The 21,495-nt window shown below is 46.9% G+C and overlaps 1 protein-coding gene across 1 annotated transcript in view; it reads left to right on the top strand.

Moving 5' to 3' along the window:
- LOC105484884 (plexin A2) overlaps nucleotides 1-21,495 on the top strand; it is a 217,468-nt gene that overhangs the window by 139,651 nt on the left and 56,322 nt on the right. The window contains exons 5-10 of the mRNA XM_011746981.3: nucleotides 1,094-1,194; nucleotides 5,364-5,487; nucleotides 7,443-7,596; nucleotides 8,201-8,297; nucleotides 11,418-11,532; nucleotides 19,729-19,929. Coding sequence (XP_011745283.2) covers nucleotides 1,094-1,194; nucleotides 5,364-5,487; nucleotides 7,443-7,596; nucleotides 8,201-8,297; nucleotides 11,418-11,532; nucleotides 19,729-19,929 — 792 coding nt within the window. The remainder of the gene's footprint in view (nucleotides 1-1,093; nucleotides 1,195-5,363; nucleotides 5,488-7,442; nucleotides 7,597-8,200; nucleotides 8,298-11,417; nucleotides 11,533-19,728; nucleotides 19,930-21,495) is intronic.

The following is a 21,495-nucleotide window of genomic DNA, read 5'->3' as shown; positions in this document are numbered from 1 at the left end:
TTGACATCTGATAAACATTTGCTGAGTGAATAGTGTTAGGATCCGTCCTGAACCTCTCAGGAGGATGGCGTGAAGTTGTCTCCATCATATCCTTTGTCTCCCTGCCAGAGGCAGAACACTGTGCTGCTGGACCACAGGTTATGTTTTTACTTTTTACACATCTGGTAGGTGGGGGACCTCTATGCCCTAACAAATAAGAACCCATTCCCAGCCCAGCAAATGCTTTTGCAGCCCAGCAGCCTCCTGCCCCAGCCAGCAACAGATACCTAGGACGTATCAACTGGAACACTTCAGTCCTCTGACCCCCCTTGCCTGGTCTTTCTTGTCACCCCTGCTGTGCAGGTGGGGGTGAGTAATATCCAGACAGGCCCAGCTCAAGTCCCTGCAGGGCCCCAGCAGAAGACCAGGAGGAGTGTACACGGGCTGTACTCTCCGCGGGGGTAGGATCTTGATCTGCAAATTCCCACTTTCCAGGCAAGACAGAATCAGGCAGCTCTTTTCTGTGGATGTTCCCATTTAGCCAGACTTTTCAAAGGATAGGAGATTTACTAGAGAAACTGAATGCAGACATCAGAGAATGGGATAATTGGATCCAGGTGGTATATTTGGTTGGCTGTAAAGAGTCTATGCCATACTATGAATATTATTTGATGGGAAAAGTTTCTCCTTTCCCTTTTTGAATGTTTTCTGTGTAGGCAGGATGTCTCAGCCCAAGCCCAGCTGAAAGCTCTTCAGAGATGAGTTTGTGCCACTCAATAGCCTTTCAACAGAGTTAACCATTTTGAGTACTTGCTGCTGGCTTGCCCAGCTCTCGGGAGGATGCTAGTGTCAGGCAGAAATAGATGGAGCCTTTGCTGCTACCTCTAGCGAAGACAAGAAGTCTTAGGCCTGCAACTCAGAGATACTTTCAGCTTAGACCACCTGCCTTATGCAGGTAAAGAGATTGGGGACATTGAGGCCATGGCCTGCTGCCCAGTGTTACCTCTTTAGGGGAGTTGACAGTGCAAGTGTGAATAGACGCAGGACTCTGTGACACACACCTGCTAGTCGTCACAGCCTAACCTCACCGTGCCCTCTTTCCTCTCTCTGCCAGGTCACCAGGGTCCCCGTGGAGTCATGTGAGCAGTATACAACTTGTGGGGAGTGCCTGAGCTCTGGGGACCCTCACTGTGGCTGGTGTGCCCTGCACAACATGTAAGTTTGGGGTATCCTGGAAAAGGGTTTGGCATGCAGAAGACCTGGGCTTTCCTGGAATGATGGGATAATGACAGCATTTTGCAGAGAGAGGAATTGTCCTCTTCAGAGCAGTGATTCTAATCGTGGCTTCAGTGTTGAGAATGGGAAGAGGCAAAGAGGCCATGGGTGGGCCTTCTTTCTAAGTGCAGAGCCTTTGCCTCTCTTCTTTCATTTTACTTCCAAATTCAGCCCTTCAGCTGCTCCGAAGCGAGCTGCTTATATCCTTGTGTCTTTGAAAGAACTCACAAGGGAAACTGTAGTCTTTAGGTTTCCCCAAAACCTCCACAGTGTAGCCTGAAATAGGTGCCCCTCTGTGCCAAGAGTGTGCAGATGGTGATGCACTGGCATTGGGAAGCTTAGACTCCAGCTAGCTGCTGTGTGACCCTGGATGGGTCCTCTGACAACTCCAGGCCTCTGTTTCTCCATTGCTGTTTAGGAAAAATGCCTGTTTCACAGGTGAATTGTGAAGACTAAATGAAGTAATAAATGCTTTGGTAATAAGGAAGCCCAGAAGAGGCTACACAAATCAGAATAATTATCATGGACCCTGTACCCTTGGGAGGACCCTTCTGGCCTCGTTATTTCATGATTACAAGAAGTTTGCATCTCACTTCAACTGGCTTCATCATCTGCCATTGAATACGAACTGAATATAAATGCTAAATCACACTTAAACTTTCTAATTTGAAGAGCCCCAGGGGAAGAGAAAGGGTGAAAACCCCGAAAGACAGGAGCTGGCTAGGAATTCTGTTGCCCAATGGAGTTGGAAACTCCAGGGCTCTGTGCCAGCCAGCAAAGCATCTCCATGAAATGAGCTGGGTTTGGGGTGGAGGCGGAGGCAGAGGGCCAGAGTTCAGGGTCCTGCACAATAGCTCTTGGCTTCCAGCCTCTGCAGCAGGTGTTGGGAGGGCTCTGGAGGGAGGGAGGGAGGCTGGCGCCTCACAGATGCAAAATCTGGACTGGATTTGAGCCCATGAATACTGGGTTCCCTGCTTGGGATTAGGAGGTAAGAGATTCCTCACAAAGTTTTGCAGAAATGCTCTTAGCAGACCTGGATGGTGTGCCTCCATTTAGGTCGGACAAGTGGTAGATGCTCATGTTGTGCCCCAGGAATGGCAAAAGCAGGTAAATTTTGGTTCCCTGCAGTGAGGCTGACCCACCAACCAGCAGGCAGGGTCTTTCCTCGAAAGAATTTCTTTCTCCAAAGAACCTGACAGCCTTCTGCCAGCTCTGTGCGAAGGGCCCTGGGCGGCCTGCCCTCTAGCTCTGCAGTGGTCATGTCTGGTGGTACCTCCTACTCCCCATGCCTCCCCCACTCTGTCCTCCCAGCTTCAGTGCCTGTGGCACTTCTCCCATGTCGAACACACCAAAATGATAGATCGGGGATTATCATTTATTCAACAGCAAGGACGTCTGCTTTCCCCGACTTGAACAAGTGCCTATAGATCTATCAACAATGCCTGGGCCTCCCCAGTGCCACAAACCACCCCGTCTTCCTCGTGGTGCAGGTCAGCTGTGACTGCTGGAATGAGCCACATCAGGATAGTCCCAGGTTTCCTCTGTTCCCTCAACTCCTTAACTCTTCAGAGAGTCCTCACTACCTACCAGGGCACTCGTCTCTCGGCTACTCTGCCCCAAGAGCTCATGGAGAACAAGATTTTTGCTGTTTATACCCAGAGGTTTCTTTGCATCTGGTCATTCTCTTCTCCACCAGACCCTCCTGCAGCGCTCTCCCGCCTGCGAGCAGCAGCCTGGTATCGGGCATGAGGAGATGGGGGAAGCTGCAGCTCCTGGGTCCCCACGGAGGCCTCTTTAACGGAGGCCGAGGGCTGAGGAGCCTCTGAGGGGGTGGGGGGATTTGAAGCCTTCCTGTCTCTTCTGTATGCCTTGCTCTTGCAAGTGTGTTATTGTCTCCAAGGCTATTTATCTCTGTTAGGGCTGTTGCCATAAATAGTATGATAAAAAAGAGCCATTTCAGTGAGTCAATGAGATAAAGGCTCCAGTCAAGAGCTCACTTTAGAGCTATCTTAAGGATTCACTTAAACCTCAATAATTCTTTTCTTTGACAGCATTCATATTTAGATCCATTATGTGCCTGAAAAGGAAGAGGGGAGGAGTTTGGGGGGAGTTAGGGTGCGAATCACTGCTTGATTGTGGAATCGCTAGTGTCCCTATGGCTATTTGATTTGGATACACTGGCACCAGCCATGGAGCGGGTTTCCATGTGGCAAGGCAGGCAGCAACCTGAAGCTCCCGAGTGCTGGTGTCACCTGCCCACCTGCCACTGTGGGCAGGGGGAGCCTAGAGCCCGAGATGAAGATGTTGGGAGAAACAGCCAAACAAGTTTTCTCACAGGCAGCCCTGGCTGCAGTGCCTTGTCTGTCTCTCTGTCTCAAGGCATTATTTCGTGACACAAATATTTATTTAAAATATACCATGTGACAGGTAGAATATCCCAATGAATAAAACATGGCCACTGCCTTCAAATAGCCATTAATCCACCCACAAGATCATCTGCAGACTGTCCCACACTGCCAAGACCCTCTCCTATTTTCTTAAAAATTTCTCTGGAGGAGAATGAGAATATGAATCATTATCAGCATCATTAATATTAATAATATAAGGGCTAACACTGTCATGGCACCTACTATGTGCCAGGCCATTTTCTAAGCACTAACTGCTTACACCAACCCTGTGAAATAGGTATTGTCATCATCCTCATCCTTTTTTTTTTATTTGAGATAAGGTCTCACTGTGTCACCCAGGTGAGAGTGCAGTGGTGTAATCACAGCTCACTACAGCCTCAACCTCCTGTGCTCAAGCAACCTTCCCATCTCAGCCTCTTGAGTAGCTGAGACTACAGGCCTGTGCCACCACACCCAGCTAATTTTTTTTTTTTTTTTTAGAATGAGGTTCCACTATGTTGCCCAGGCTGGTCTTGAACTCATAGGCTCAAGCAATCCTCCTCACTTTAACCTCCCAAAGTGCTGGGATTACACATGTGAGCCACAGTGCCTGGCCAATCCTTATTTTTTTTACAGTTGAGGAAACTGAGGCAGAGAGAGATTAAGTAGCTTGTCCAAGGGGTCACAGCTAGTAGGTAACAGGTCTGGGGTTGGAACCTGGGCTCTTTGGCCCCAAAGTTCATTTGCTTTTCCATGGCTGCACTGCTTTTCAGGTCCTGCAGGCTGCCCTCACTCTTTGGTCTCAGCATCCCACAGTGCTGTAAAGAGTCATTCTAGGGCCGGCTGCAGTGGCTCACACCTGTAATCTCAGCACTTTGGGAGGCCGAGGAGGGTGAATCACGCGGTCAGGAGTTCGAGATCATCCTGGCCAAGATGGTGAAACCCTGTCTCTACTAAAAATACAAAAATTAGCTGGGCATGGTGGCGTGCGCCTGTAATTCCAAGTACTAGGGACACTGAGGCTGGAGAATTGCCTGAACCTGGGAGGCGGAGGTTGCAGTTAGCTGAGATCCTGCCACTGCACTCCAACCTGGGCAACAGAGCAAGACTCTGTCTCAAAAAAAAAAAAATCATTCTGAGGCAGGAAAACAAGGTCTGGAGGCAGGGAACGTAAGGCTGATTCACACTTCAGCTCTGACGCAAAATATCCTCTCCATAGACGTACACTGGCTGTAAATGACTTTGTAACTTTCCTTCATCCTTTTCATTTACATAAGACATACTCCAAGTAGAGGGTATTTAAACTCCCCAAAACTCGGTAACAGGGCCTTTGAGCCCCTATGCTCAGGCCCACTCCCACATCGTGGAGTGGACTTTCATTTTCAATAAATCCCTTCATTCCTTCCTTGCTTTGTTTGTGTGTTTCGTCCAATTCTTTGTTCAAGATGTCAAGAACCTGAACACCCTCCACCGTTAACAATTGTTTACGTCAAAACTGCATCTCTTATGTTGGGGATTAATCCTCTTCCCTCTCGGTCTGTCCTTAACTGCAACAGAGACTGTCTGGGAGTCACCAAAGCCCTCTGGACTACAGTAAAAGTCTTCTTGAGAAGATAGGACACAGGCCTCAGGGCAGCAAACCCCCATCCTGCCCAGGGGACAATGGAGCCAAACAGATGGGTCCCAGAGGCCTGACCTCTTGTGAATCTGTGTTTATGGCAGGTGCTCCCGCAGGGACAAATGCCAACAGGCCTGGGAACCCAATCGATTTGCTGCCAGCATCAGCCAGTGTGTGAGCCTCGCAGTGCATCCCAGCAGCATCTCAGTATCTGAGCACAGTCGGTTGGTAAGTAACTCATCCAGGGGCATGGGGAGAGGGAGCACAGTGCATGCACCTGTGTGGGTGTGCTCCATTCACGCTTGCACAAGTATCTGTAAATTGATCAGACTTTAAATCCAGTAAGGAGACTTTATGTTTATAGCAAATGTATGGCAATGCCTATTGTAAAGGACATAATCATTCTCCAGTTTCCCTGCAAATTCATTACCCATTGATCTATTTGGTAAATCTAGATTTTGCATTTAGTAACAACCGTCTGCAACATAATGCAATCCAATACCAAATAACGCATTCTTTAGTATCTGCTGTATTTACAATTCTCCACTTGCTGCACTCTTAAAGAAATCTGCAAGTTGTGTGTGTGTGTGTGTGAGAGAGAGAGAGAGAGAGAGAGACAGAAAGAGAGAGGAAAGAATAAGAGCAAGAAAGTGACTGCCTCAATTCGAAGTCAGTGTATGCTTAAAGAGAATATTAAAGAGAATAAAATAGCCCTTAACTATCTGTCAAGGTACAACCCAAAATATTTGATGTCCTCAGGCCCTGCATTATTATTTCATTCTGAAGGTTTTATGAGCATTCACAAATGTTAATTAGTTAATGAACCTTCCAAGATTTCAGTTCATTCATCCCCACCAGGAGCTTTTGGCTCCAAGGGAGCTGAGGAAACAAACAGGGGAGTTTGTACCTAAGTCTCTTGGCCCCATGGAAACGAAACTGGGGCAGAGATTCAGCAGCAGACAAATGTATGGAAAGGCTAGGTGAGGCCCACTGAGACTGAGAAACCCACTGCAAATAAACAGCACTGGGTGTTGATAGGAAGACAGAGGGAAACCTACAGGCTGGGTGCAGTGGCTCACACCTATAATCCTAGCGCTTTGGGAGGCTGAGGTGGGAGGGTTCCTTGAGCCCAGGAGCTCAAGACCAGCCTGGAGAACATAGTGAGACCCTGTCCTTACTAACAATTAAAAAAATAAAACAAAGGGAAACCTACCTACGCCATCATGGTCCTCAACTTGGAGGCCACCGAGATGTCATCACCATGAACCCTGTGGGCACACCTCATGGGCAAAAGAAGCCAGTCACCTTTCTTACCTACTCAGATACCACTTAGATGCTGTATTGTGGTAATTTGAGTACAAACTCATTTAAAAGTGCAATGGATTTAGAGCAGCATTTTGCCATTGAATATTTTCTCATCAGCAGATTCCTCAGAGAGTCTGTGATAATTTTCACTATTAAAAGGAGGATCTTCAAATTCATAAAAGCTGAAAACCACTGGCCTAGATGATTGGAACCCATAGGTAATAGCAGATGTCAAGCAGTTGGTGGCCACTTCTCTGATCCCCTGAGCTCGTTATGAACCTACTGGTCCATTCCAAGGGAGCTGCTAGAGAACAGAGAGCCCACATGGAACAGAGAAGCAGAAACTCTAGGGAACCCGCAACCTTTAGAAGCAGCCTCTTAATGAATGACAGCCAGGGTGAGGAGCTAGCTATCTTCCGCCAACCTAGTGAGCTCCTGGTAAACCTCCAGGTTGGTGATATTTACTCCCATGAGCCATGCATCGCTAAGGCCTTGTTTGTGAAGGGCTTGGTTCATGACTTGCTTTCAAGTTTGCGTGGTGCCTTGCAATTAGTTTTCATGTCAAAATGAACAGAGGCTTAGATGGATTTTGGTACCTTTCCCTCTAGCACCCCCACCCGTAGGGCTTTCTGATGCTAGAGAAGATGGAAAAATTAATTAATAATATTATTAATAAAAACCATTGACCCTGCACACATTGAATAATTAAGGACTGTAACTTCAGTGTTCAAAGCTGGAAGACCACCTAGACCAACATCCTTCTTTTATAGATGAGGTCAGGGGAGATCAGTGAGCAAAGTGGGTCATAGCAGGGCTGGGCCTGGAGCCCAGGTCTCCTGAGGTCTGTCTTTGGCATCATCTCTTTGCTCCTCCCACAGCTCAGCCTGGTAGTGAGTGATGCTCCTGATCTATCTGCGGGTATCGCTTGTGCCTTTGGGAACCTGACGGAGGTGGAGGGGCAGGTGTCAGGGAGCCAGGTCATCTGCATCTCACCTGGGCCCAAGGATGTCCCTGTCATCCCGCTGGATCAAGGTAAGAAGTATCTGCCATGAGAGCCACAAATGAGGGGCTTCTCTATACTGAGGAAGCTGGGGTCACAAGAACCAGGCACACAGTCTTCTTATACCAGATACTAATATTGGCTTAGACAACTTGTTTAAGTTTGAAAGCAAACTGTCATGCCCCAAAGTGAATTTCAGGAAGGAAAACCCTTGCTCTGCTTTCAGTTAAGGCTACACAGAACACAGCATCTTTCCAGATAGCCCGTCCTTCCCAGGAATGGAGTGGCTTCCCTCAGTAGTTTTTTTAGTGGATCTCTCCACAGAACTGGGGGCTCAGACCTAATATTTCTGAAATCCTTTCAGTAATGGAGCATGGCTGACCAACGTAAGGGGCTCCATGGAATTCTGCTTCTTCCTCCCTGCAGGCAAAGGAAGTCTGGGTCTGGGGGGTGGGCTGGTATTTACCCAAAGAGAGTCCCTTGGGAGGAGAAGAGATGATTCAGGCAGGTTCCACCTAGTATCTGCATCCTAAGAGAGCCCTGTGGTGGCTTCATGGCTTACATTTTATTTTTGTGGCTGTCCACTGGGTCCCCACGTTGTTACCCAACCCCGTCCTTTTTTGTTTGTTTTTCCAGACTGGTTTGGGCTGGAGCTACAGCTGAGGTCCAAGGAGACAGGGAAGATATTTGTCAGCACCGAGTTCAAGTTTTACAACTGCAGTGCCCACCAACTGTAAGTCCTTATTAGAAAGGGTCTTGCTTTGGATCTGGATGTGGGTCTGGGGTTTCTCCCCCTTGATGCTAAGCTCCTTTAGGACAGGAACCATGTTGTAGTCACCTCACAGTTTCCCCATGGGGCCTGACACTTTGTTTGGACAGAATACTATACATAAATATTACCATATTAAACCAAATGGTATTTACTCTCTATAGTCTCTGAATCCTTGGACGCCACCCCAACACAACTAACCCCCAACTCTCAGGCCATGATAGTAAAAAGAGAGTCATAGAACAGGAACCGTAAAAAAAATTCTTCATTTTCCATCAGTTGGTGGTGACTTTGAAGGTAGAGGCTGACAGTGAGTAGAGTCACCCACAACCTGATGAAGAGGGATTCTGAGATAGGGACTCGGCTATGCACACAGTCACCCACAGAGGAGGAGCAGGGAAGAGGGAAAGTAGCCTCTCTCAGCACATGATAAAAAGACCTCGATGGGGAGGTAGAGCAGAGACCTTCACTCCATCATTTTTTAAATACATCCTTCAAAATTTTTCAGAGGAAGGGAAACCAGACAGGCCAAACCACAGCCTTCAGTGTGGCTTGACTTTAGTTCTACTGACCTCACCAGCCATTCCAGCAGCTGAATGTCTGCCAATTGGTGCCCACACGCTATAAGACTCCACAACTGTGTGAGAAGCTGGGAACATTTCACAAGGAAAAAGCAGAAATGGAGGGAGTGAAACCCCTATTTAGTTTCTGCTGATCCTCTCTGGTAGAGAAACTGAGACCCTTTCCACAGAAGCTGGGAACTCATACACCATTTGGTTTAGAAAGAAGGAAGCACAGGCCTCTGTAATAGAGCCACATAAGGGTCATAGGACCAAAAACCCTGGACATTCAGCAAGGGGAAAGGTCAATGAACAGCTCCATATCAGAGGAGGCAGTGATTCGCAATGTTTACAGACTCATCTTTCCTATTGCCCAGGGCAGGAACCACTTGGGATCCACATCATAGTCAGGACTTCAGGGGTATCCAGTCTGTAGGGTCCAAGCTATGGGCATGATGGACTCAGCAATCAAGATGGGGAGAGGGTCTGTTTGCAGCTAAACCCTAAAGGAATCTTTAGTCATTAGAAGAGGCAAATAAGCTAGTCCTCCTTATTCTCCATTTTTCTGAATTTGATTTTCATAATTAGAATAATCTTCTGGAGTTCTTTGGTCTCTACATTAGTCAAGGAAGGAGCCCCATTGGGACAAATAAATAGATGTACTGAGAAAGACAGAACAAGTTATTGAAAAGGCCTGGCAGGAACCAGGGAGGCCAGAAAGGGACTGAAGCTGAAATAGACAAAGTTGCCCTCTAACCACTGCATTTGAATCCCAGCAAACCCTGCTTTGGGAATGGCAAGCATCTTGGCAACAGAACCTCTTACCTCCTTCTCAAACTCCAACATGGTGGTGATGGAATCTATTATTTGTGAGAGCAATCTTATCTCCATGGCAACCCAGTATGATGTCACCACTTTCAAATATGTATTGCTATGGCAACACAGATGCTGTCACAGGCAGCAAGTTTTAACAGAAAAAAAAAAAAAAAGCAGGTCTCCTTGACAGCAAAGATTCCATTTTAATGCCAAACACTGTCTCTCTTGCCCTTCTTTACTGGAATTCAGTTAAAATTCATGGAATCAAGTATAGTCCCCTCCTTTCAATAATTTACTTTAATAAAAGTAAACTGAGACCCACAGAAAGATTAGTGCTACAATAAAGGTCACAAAGATAGCCAGTGGAAGAGCCACATGTAGCTAGAGCCCCAATAACCATCCTCCCAAGGCCTTTGATCCATTTTCATTATTTATTTGCTGAATCGTAAGATGTTACCAAGAACCAGCCTATCTGAGAGTACATGAGATAGCATGAAGCTCAGAAGCTAAAAAAGTCTGGGCAATGGAGAATGGGATAAAAATGCTCTGCATGGGAAGATGAAGTGTAAATGGGCTAACAAACCTAACATACTATGGCCTGTGAGCCGGTGACCCCTGGATCAAGCCCCAACCACTTAAATGTAATCAGAGCCCCACCAGGTGGCGCCAGACTGCAGACCTGGTCCTGTCCATTCCAGATTGGCCTAGTTGTGAAAGACTAGAGTAGGGGGACTGCAAGGAGGAGCAAGACTAACCCCACCTGCAAAACTCATTTCCATTACAATGACCTGATCACACACAGAGAGCCAAAAGAATATACACAGTCTCCAGGTGAAACTGGAAGTAAAGAAGTGCTCACCCTGGCAAGAAAACCACATACCACACACATATCCTATTGTTCCGTGCCTGGGGGAGTGGGACAGAGTTACCACTTAATACTGTTTGCTCCCCCAAGCCCAATAACACAGATGATATGAACCAATCGTTAACATCAAATGTTGTTTAAGAGGTTGAAATAATAGGTAATTTAAGCACTTGACAATAATACTCACATTTAGCATGGCACTTTTCAAAATCATTTTCTATACATTATCTCATTTGACACCAAACAGCCCTGTGGCACAGTCAGGAATGTTTTGTTACAGGCAGATGAAGATACTCCAACTCAGAGGGTGAAGTGACTTACTCAGTGTGACCCCAGTGTCAGCGGCAGAGGCAAGTCTATAATCAGATCTGCCGAACTCCTTTCCCTGTGCTCTGTCGGCTACCCTGTCTTTACAAACAGTGAAATATTGGGAAATGTTTAGCCACCAGCATTCAGAAGAAAACCTAGTTTGCAGCATTGCCAAATTCTGTGGCGCAACTATTTCCACCATGGCCGATTTCAAACTACTACCATGATATCTACCAGCTTGCAAAATTCCTGAAAATGTGAATAAAAAGTTCTCATGAGCTTATACAAGCACACCCCTGCTTTGTAAAAGTTATACTATACTATTATCTGGTCTCATTTTCTTTCCAATTTTCTGTTCCCACGAATATGATGGATGGAGAATCCACAATTCTCGAGGCTAAAGGATGGCCCACCAGTCTTCCCTCCTGAGAATGAGACTAGGATTTAAACACAGGTTAACAGACTTCTATCATGACACATGCCACCTTCCCTCTTTGTTCTCTTCTTTGCCTCTCACCATCTCTGTCCTTGCAGGTGCCTGTCCTGTGTCAACAGCGCCTTCCGCTGCCACTGGTGCAAGTACCGCAACCTCTGCACTCATGACCCTACCACCTGCTCCTTCCAGGAGGGCCGGATCAATATTTCAGAGGTAAGAAGGGCTCACCCTAACATGGCAGTGTTCCCAGTGAGTCTGAGTGGCCCCTCCCTCCTTAGATGGTCAGTCCAATGGCTTGGCCATTTTCTTGCCCTGGTCCATCTTGGCCATCTTGCCAGAAATTCTACATGCTAGAAAGCCTGTTATTATAAAGCTGAAAAAAGTAGCAACAAATGACCCCAGAGGCAGAGGCTATATCTACTAGACTCCTAAGACTCTATGCATTCAAAAGTGCAAAGGTAACTGGGGGTTGAGACTGAAAGCTTAGAGGAAACATATTCAACCAAACAGACTCCCTGGTCTAGAAGAGTGTAGTGAATGGCATTTATTCTTTGAGTCTAGCCCTTTGCTTGGCTGCAGACATAGTCTAGTTCAATAGAACATTCACTCCCAACCATTCTTTCATGCCAACTTCTCTTCCAACTCTAAAATTCAGTGATTCTTTGACTCTGATGTATAACTGGGTGGGTGGCCTTGTAGAAAGTGAGAAAAATTCAGCTAGTGAAAAGAACCAGGCATTGCTAAAAGTCCTGTTTTATTATAGTCGAAGCTCCGTCCCTAAAGCCTGACACACCTTTGTGAGCAACACAGTGAAATATCAAATTTCTTATCTTTCTAATGGATACTCCATTCAATGATTATTCACTGATGTCAACTTTCTTACATATTCATAGCATGTCTCAGGACAGTGAAGCCTGGTTGCTCAGTCTCCCTTTCTTGTGTCAAATGCTTTTCGTACCCCGGGGTGGCCAGTTGGGTTTGAACAACTATAGAGACCTTACGTAGTCGCCCAAATGCATGTGTGCATATATGCATATTCCTCTCTTACTCTATATTTTAGAAAATCCAAAAATGGTAATAAGTGAAAATGTAGCATTTTTATATACTACTGTAGTCTTTCTTTTTTTTTTTTTTTTTTTGATTCGAATTCTCACTGTGTCGCCAGGCTGGAGTGCAATGGCATGATCTCAGCTCACTGCAATCACTGCCTCCCGGGTTCAAGCGATTCTCCTGCCTCAGCCACCTGAGTAGCTGGGACTACAGGGGCACACCACCATGCCCAGCAAATTTTTGTATTTTTAGTAGAGACAGGGTTTCACCATGTTGGCCAGGATGGTCTCGATCTCTTGACCTCATGATCCACCTGCCTTGGCCTCTGAAGGTGTTGGGGTTACAGGTGTGAGCCACCGCACCCGGCCTACTATAGCCTTTCTATACACATCTTCCTCTTGCGCTAGACTACAAGCTCCTTGAAGGCAAGGACTACATCTTATCTTTAAATCTTCAGTGTCTTATTTAGCAAATGTTTGTAGAATGCATACATGCATGAAAGAATGGATGAACCAATGACATCTCTATTTGAATCCCATTGATGGCAATTGTGTCAATTTGTCTAAGATTTCAAGTAATGGAGTCTCGTGTCTTCTAATCTTGATAGCAGTGCTGGTTGCTTCCATGGCTAAGCATAAGAAAATCGACTCTGAAATGTTTCTCAAACACATACCCCCTCAAACTCTTCTTCGTTTATGAAACAACAGGTGTTATGTTCAGTCAGAAAAATGGAATTTGCCTGTCTCGAAAGGGAAAAACATAGGCGCCACAGGTGGCTTTTCAAACAGACCCATCCACGGGTGCCTCAGCGTGACGAAACTAGGCATCTAGTGCCCTGAGAACCTTTCAGAAAAGCATTTTCCTCTAGCCAGTTGGTATGCTTTGATGCAGCTGCCCTAAAAACCGTACACCAGCCTTCCTGGACACTGGAGATTAATTCTAGCCCTGGAATTCTGCAAGGGTGTGAAACTGCTCTCACTCAGAGAAAAGGGCAGAACTGCAGGGAGGGGTGGGAGTGGGCACCACAGCTTGGGAGCCAATGGAAGAATGGCTTAGAGGGGCAGACCTAGCCAGGAACAGCAGTGCCACCATGGGAGGCCTGCGCAGGGGTGAAGTCTGGGCAGTGAGAGAGTGAGACACAGTCTCAGAAACTAACCTTGACATGGACCACTTTGAAAGTTCCTTAATAAAATAGATTGAGGTGGCCCCCAGGATACAGAGAGATTGGGTGAAGTACAAATCTAGACAAGAAAGAGCAGCTGCTCCACTTTCTCCTGAGGCTGCCCGCCTCAGGCCAAGAGAAACCCAAAGCCAAGCCTGAAAGCGACCTGCAGCTGGAGCAAGGGCACGAGAGTGTCACTCAAAGCAAGATAAATAAACTCTGCTGGGGTGTGTGTGGAGGCCAGAGAGCTGAGCCCCTGCAGGCTAATTGGAAGCAGGCCCGGCCTTCCTTACACCGTTCAGAAGTCACTGAAATACAGCTCCCTGTCAGCCATGGATGAGAGATTCAACATTCCAGGGCTGGGCCAAGAGAAACTGTTGCCTCCCTGCAACTCAGGATTAAATTAATAACAAAAGGGACCTGCGGGCAAACTCAGAGACTCCCCACCTCCTTTTGTTTCATTTTCTCTCCTTGATGTCTGTGTCTTAGGGTTGGGGAAGAGCAGTCCCCTTTGTCTCCCTTCATCTCCCCATTGCCTTGAGTAGGAATGGTGGATGGCTGCTCTCTCTCTTATACTCCCGTGCATTGGTCCCTGGCATGGCCCCAGGAATTGACTGTCCAGAGGGCTGTGAGGGAAGCCCAGACTCCATCCAGCTCCCAACTTTGCTCAGGAAAGGAAACAGGATGCAGATTCTCAGCGAGGTTGCCAGGGCCACTTCCGGGGCTTCCTAAAATACTGCTTTAGCTCTTAACCACAACCGGCCACATGTTCCTTTTCAGCAAACAGCAGCCAGGCCCCACTCTTTTCTGTCCAAAGTTCTGCTTTAGGAGAACCTTATCCCTGAAAATTTGAGGAACAGCAAAGATGCACGTGCCCAACTTGGGTAGGGTGTCCCTTACTCTCTCAGGCATCCCAGCTGATATTTTCATGTAGTTTGCGGAACTAGAATCCCCTAGATTTCCAGCTAACTGGAAATCCCTTAGCTGTCTCTTTAGGGGTTCCTAGAATATCTATTTTAGAATTCCAGTAAGCCTCCCTTCCCAACTTTGAATCAAAATCTTATGTCTGTCTGCTTCCTAGAAACAATATATAACTGATTAGCTCCATTGATTAATATAGCAACATTAATGTATCACACATTTATAATTTCTTCACATGTGCCAGAAGTTCTCAAAGTGTGCTTAGGGACCAGCAGCAGCAGCATCACCTGGGAACTCATAGAAATTCAAAATCTTGGGACACATCCCAGATGAGGCTAAAGATTGAGAACCACTGACATTTGGAATTTCAATGGATTCTCACAACAGCCCTGCAATTTCATGTAATTTATATTTGACATCTGTAGTAGCCAGAAAGCTAAAAATGTCGGGATTTTGCCCAAGGCTACAGAGAACTCAGGCATCCAAAAAAGCTGAGTACGGTATGCTTTCTACAGAAAATCAGGGCCTGTGAGCTTGTTTGTTTCCATGGTCACAGCCACACTTGCTGGCCTGACTTCAACCTGGTCCTTCGCTATTGGTCATTAGGGTTCAGGCTATGGATGAGCCAGCACAAATCCATCTCCACAGATGGAGAAACTGCCCATAGAAGATGGGTCAGTGGTGCCATTTCCAGATAAAAAGACAGCCAGCATGTGAGGTAAATCTGCCCACATCTTTCCAGAAGCCTGATGGACCAATTCCATCCTTAGGCTTGACAATGAAGAACAGCTGTGCTAGAGCAAATGCAAGTCAAAAATAAAAATATTAGTACTTATTATATATGCAGCATATATATATAATTTAACCTTAAGTACTCTATGAAGTGGATATTATAGATGAATAGACTGAGGTTTAAATAAGTTAAACAGCTTTCCTATGATCATCAAATAAATGCAGAAATTAGGATTCAGAGACAATTTTTCAAACTTGAATAAGTTAAAGTCCACTGATTCTGCATTCACACACACACGCGTGCACACACACACACGACGAATAGACAGTAATATTAACAATTGTTAATCCAGCATATTACCACTTACAACACACATTGATATTCCTCCTTCACGCAATCTAGGTTTGTCAGATATTATTGGCACCATTTTATAGATGAGGAAACTGACTTTCAATTAAACCATCTGTGAAGTTCTCTTAAGGTAATGAGTCAGACCTTTCCAGCGCTCAGAGCCCAGCAGATCTCTGACGGGGCCCCCCCAGATCTCTTCCTCCCTGGGCCAGATCAGGCTGTGACATGGTGTTAGCAAGTGGGTGTGCACGGGAAGATGTATGCCTTTCAGCTTTTAAAGCTCATCTCCCTCCATGGCTAAACCAGGCCTAGTGAGATGTAGATACATAAATATCTCCTTTATGCCCTGTCCCGGGGAAAGATAGAACCAAATAAATCCGATTAGCTTCCCAGGATGCTGGCTGCTCTCTCTTTGAAGTCCAGTGGGTGAAGATAATGCCATTTCCACATGGGAGAAGTTGCCTCAGAAGGCTAAAGGGTCCCCAGCACAGAAGCTGGCAGAGCACAGCTAAACGGGTGGGCAGTGTGAGCCCAAGACTCGTAGGGCTCCTACACCAAGGTCCCTGCTCTCCCTGCACCTGTTTCCTCTTCCCCAGCCTACCTCCACCCCTGGGATATTCCCACAAGTTTAAGTCTTGGTTTAAACTAAGATTGCTGCTGAGGAGGTGATTCTGACTCCAGTTGGCCTAGAGACAGAAGAGAACGAAGATGACCCAAAGAGATCACTCAGAAGGCTGTGAGGATCCGAGGTAGCAATCAGTATTTTAAGAATGTGAACAACAGTCTTAACATTCTGCAGGAAAAGCATCTTAGGATGATTTGCTTTCTTGTTCATAAGACAGGTACTATATGTGTACGTACACATGTGTGTGCTTGTGTGTGTATATACCCACAGAAGCAAACAGGTTGGAAGGGGCCTCATTGTATCTAATTAAACCCTTCACCATCCTCAAGCCCCACAGATATTGAAGTTTCAACAACTTGGCTATTTTATGGGATGCCAGTCTCCTCCACCCACTTTCAGCCCTTACCACTGCAATTTCCACCCAAGATTCACAGATCTTTCATGAATATACTCACCAGAATCATCTCACAACCCGAAAGCCCTGTGTCTACCTGTTTCTCAAGATGAAGAAAGCGTACCTGGGGCACCAACCACTTCTTTCCTTTGCCTTAGAGAATAGAAGGGAAAAAATCCTATTCTGTCTGACCTGAGAGTAATCGCCAAATAAAGAAACAAAGCATAAGACTTTCTTTTTCTACGAGGGCAATCTTGGGGCCTAGTTCAGCATTTGGGAAGACCTTAATTGTTATCCTTAAATTTCATTCTAAAAAATCTGAAACAGCAGACCATGGGAAATGTCCTAAAATTCTAGAATCCCTTAAAAAAAACCTCATATAATAGTACTCATAAAGTCTACTCATGATTCTCCAACCTCCAGGCTGGACTGGACTTAGCCAAGCCGAAAAGATGAAAGTGTGTGTGTGTTACATATAGGTAACATTTGTGTTATATATAGGTATTACACAGAACATCTATATAAAAGTATACGTTTTTTTGGTCCAAGTTAAAAGGATTCAACAATCTTTTTTTTTTACTAACCCCAGACATCATACTTCCAAAAGCACATCTTTAAGATCCTGCTACTGAAATCTGAATTTGTTGTCTAAGCTCATTAGAGATGAAAAACAACTGCTCATCATTTACAATTCATCAGCTGGTTTGGAGTAAGAAAATTTCTCTCTCTCTTACTCTCTCTCTCTGTCTCTCTCTCTCTCTCTCTCTCTCTCTCACACACACACACACACACACACACACACACACACACAGGGGGAGAGAGAGAGAGAGAGAGAGACCATTATACCTCAGCCTTATTTCCAACTTAAATTCTAACATTAGATTTGATGGAGATTTTTTAGCTGCTAACAGGAAGTGTTATCTCCTTTTCCATGAGATGCCTGGGCTTCCCTAAAGTGGTGCTCATCTTTTTTTTTTTTTTTGGCTATAAATATATGAAAGAGTCTGTCAAGAGTGCCTGCAGGGAATGAAAGTAAAAGTGCAGTAAAGAGCAAGTTTATGAGTTGGCAGCTTGAGTGACTGGCTCCTAAACAGGGACCCATCTGTTCTGGGATTGCCTTATGATTCTCTCTCGTGGAGGCCCTGCCTGCCTGGAGTCCTTACATGCAGGTGGCCAGCTGACAAAGGATGACACCAGTAAGCCTGCAGGTGTGTCCAGACCCTCTTAGGTAGGTTTCTGTGCAGAATTTCCCCCGGATCGAGTTCTTCATAAATTGTCCTTAGTAAATGCAGACATGCCACTTTAGAAATCACGTGACTCCAAAACCTATGACTATTTCCAACTCCGGCTTTTGAGAACCAAATGCCTTCTCAAGTCTCTTCAAGTCCAGAAGGCAGGCTTTACCTCATCTCTAAAGAATCTACAAAGTTGGAGCTTAAAAAAAAGATTTTTTCACAGGTCGCTTTATTTTATTTTCCATTTACCCTCCCACAAGCAATGACCAAGTGTCCATTACATGTCGAGCACTGGCAGAAAGATTGGGGAGATGGCGGTGAGTAAGATGCAGCCTAATCCTCAAGAAGCTCACAGCCCAGTGAGGAAAGCAAATCAAGAAATTGTAATTCTGTGGGTCAAAAGCAATCATGGGTGAATATTCATAACCCATCCTGAAGCCATTGCGGGGACAGGGTCAGGGACGGCCTTGTAGAGAAGAAACTGGGCCGAGTTCGAAGGCTGATTAAGAGGTAATCAATTATTCATTCTCAGAGAAGGTGATGATTTAAAAAACAAAAAAGTAAAAGAAGAGGTAATCAACTGAAAGAGGGGTTGAAGTCAGGCAGCAGCAGGAGGAAGACAGGCAGGAGTGAGTGTTTCTGATAGATGGAAAAGCGTGTTCAAAGGGCCAGAGGCAGATCCTGTAAGGGAGACGGAATCTCAGAGTTAACCGTACATTCAGTATGGCTGGACTATTATGTGCAAGAACCACAGAGTTCAGAGGGAGGTAGGCAGGGGCCAGATGCTGAATGGCTTGCAAGTGGGGCCCAGAGAAAAGAAGCAACAGCCTGAGCCACACCGTGACAAGAGGCGGCCCCAAGAGATTCCCTGTGTGAGGCTGTGCCGGCATTGCACAAGGCTTCTTAATTATTGCATTTGCCATTAGGAGGACAATATTTTTGTCATTGAACACGTCCTACACCTTGTAGGAAGTCCAGCAATCTTAGCCCCTGGCATCAATACCAGTAACACTCTCTGCAGGCCCTGTAGCAGCATCAGCCCCCAGACATTCCCAGAAGTTCCCCCTAAGAACGACTGCCCAGGAGAAGGGGACAGAGAAAGGGAAGCCTTCTGTGAGAATTTCGCTAGTGATTCCCCGTGGAGGTGGTTCCCACATCATCACTGCCAGGGGCTACTGGGCTCATCTTCCCGAGGAGAGAAGGAGAAAGAGGAGATTGGCACAGTGGGGTGGCCCTTTGACCTCTGGTGGAGAATCGGCATCTAGTCATGGAACTCCAGAAAATCAATCTGTCTTTCTCACTGTCTCTCTCTCATGGTCCTTCCCAAAGCCCCTCCCTACCAAGACTTTCTCTTTGGTTTTGTTTTCCAAAACAACATGGCATTCATGCAGGGCCTGGTAATGAAATGAGATTTTAAAAAAGAAAAAAAAAAAAAAAAACCAGAGCAAGTGTTTAGAGTATTGCTGGGAGGGCTTGATCCACCTCCTGGAAAGCCCAGCTCAGTCGGTGCTGGGAAGCTGAAGCTGCTGATAACGGACGCCCCAGGCATTGGACAATGCAAGGCGCCGAGTATCTGGAGCCGGGAAACGAGATGAAACCCAGAGGTAGGGGTGCCAGGTTGGGGACAGGGACACGTGGAGGCTCTTTTATCCAGTGTCTCAGGAGATAAAATCCACAGCCTGCCACACTGTGCTTGAAAATTAATTCCTGCATTGTAACACACACAGCAGATACAGGACAACTTGTGGGATGGGGATGACAATATCAAAGCCCAGGAGCTAAGAGCGATTCCATTTTCCCTGCCCACTCCACGGGCCTTACATGAGGTGATGTTCTGCTCTTGGGCAGCCCGCCTGATACAAGAGGGGCCTGCCTGGCCCAGGCATGTAGTACAGCATGAACAGGGGACCGATGGAGCCTCTTCGTGTGTTCCCCCAGGACTGTCCCCAGCTGGTGCCCACAGAGGAGATCTTGATTCCAGTCGGGGAGGTAAAGCCAATCACCCTGAAGGCGCGAAACCTGCCCCAGCCGCAGTCCGGCCAGCGAGGCTACGAGTGTGTCCTCAACATACAAGGGGCCATCCACCGGGTCCCTGCCCTGCGCTTCAACAGCTCCAGCGTTCAGTGCCAGAACAGCTCGGTAAGAGAACTCAGGCTGGGCCCTGCCTGGAGGAGGGCTTCCTCTCACACTCGTGCTGGGGCCTCAGTGTGGCCAGCCCTGGCTTCCAGAGCCTTCAAGGTTCACAGGGTAAGCCCACATCCCCAGGGTCGCAGGAGCCAGCCAGCACCCTAGCCGCTGAGCCAGAGCAGAGCAGCTGACTGGTGCCAGAGGAGACAGTTTCATGAGGACCCTCATGGCAGACACTGAGATCTTTGTGCCCTTTCTGAAGTTGACTTTTTAAATTTTAATTTTTTTTATTTTTAATTTTTGTGGGTACACAGTAGGTGTATGCATTTATGGGCTACATGAGATGTTTGATACAGGCGTGCATTGTCAAATAATCACATCATGGACCTTTCTGAAGTTGAAAGAGCACCTCTTTTTGTCTTCAGTGAAACTTGAGCCAGAGCAAGTCAACTCCACCCCACACCCCATTCCTATCCCTGTTCAGGGAGTGAATCACCGGGAGAGTGCTCCGCAGGCGAAAGCTGGAGAAGAGAGGAACAGGAAGTGCGATGGGAAGAGGGGAGGTGGGAGGAGGGGGAAGGAGGAAGCAGTGAATTTCAAGAGCAGCAAGGGTTAAACCAATCCTGAATGGTAGACAGAGAGCATGAGGTGTTTAATTATAATACTAACCCCAAGAAGATCTTTTTGTCTGCCAGCTCCCTGTCTCCCACTGTGGGGGGTCAGCTGGAGATGCGGGAGAGGAGGAAGTGACAAAGGTGTTGAGGGAAGCTAATTCGCCTGGGAGAGATAAAGGGAATCTGGGCCTCTTATCAGGGAGCTGTCAGATTCCCAGGTCACAGGCGCTTGATAGAATTTGTAATCGGCAGAAGGCCGCCAAGCGCAAGGGGAAGGCAGATGAGAAAGAAACGGGACACAACAAAGGGAGGCAGGGGCAGGGGAGGGCGGGAGCAGAAGGCTGACAGTGACATGCCCTTCAGAGCTGAAGAGTGGGGGATCGGGGAGATGCCCCGAGGTCTCCTTCACAGGGTGCCAGGACTGGCCACCCAGGGGTGTTATTTCTGAAGTGTGTGAAGGGCATACATGTCTTCTGTGGGATCAGCACAAGAGAGAAAGTCATAAACTCCTGGCCACAGCTAGAGGACTTTAGTGGTAGGGCTGATGAGATGTGTGCCCAGAAAGCTGTGGGCGCTTCTCCCTAGTGGACCGTTGGCTAAAATAAGGCTCGTGTGGAAATAGAGGGCCACCGCAGGGATTGGCCGGGTGACTGCTTGATGAGACTCTCGGCCTTACAAGAGTAGTAAGAGGGCATTACCTCTGCCTCCGGAGACATATGGACTTTCTATGGAGACACGTGAAAAGAGGCACAGCAGATCCAGTGCAAGACAGAAAGTGGCAACACCAGGGGACGGACAGTTTGGGACAGGTCTGCAGGGTGGTCGGAGAGGACTCCTGGGGAAAGTAGAGCTGAGCTGGGCTGGAAGAATACGGTGGGCTAAAAGGTTGGAGGTTGTAAGGAGAGGGTTGCATTCCTTATGAGACAGGAACTCAACAAAGACGGAGACGGGCTTAAGAAGATGT

Source organism: Macaca nemestrina, chromosome 1, assembly GCF_043159975.1.
Source record: "Macaca nemestrina isolate mMacNem1 chromosome 1, mMacNem.hap1, whole genome shotgun sequence".
Classification (NCBI taxonomy): domain Eukaryota; kingdom Metazoa; phylum Chordata; class Mammalia; order Primates; family Cercopithecidae; genus Macaca; species Macaca nemestrina.
This window is presented reverse-complemented; position numbering and strand designations above follow the sequence as displayed.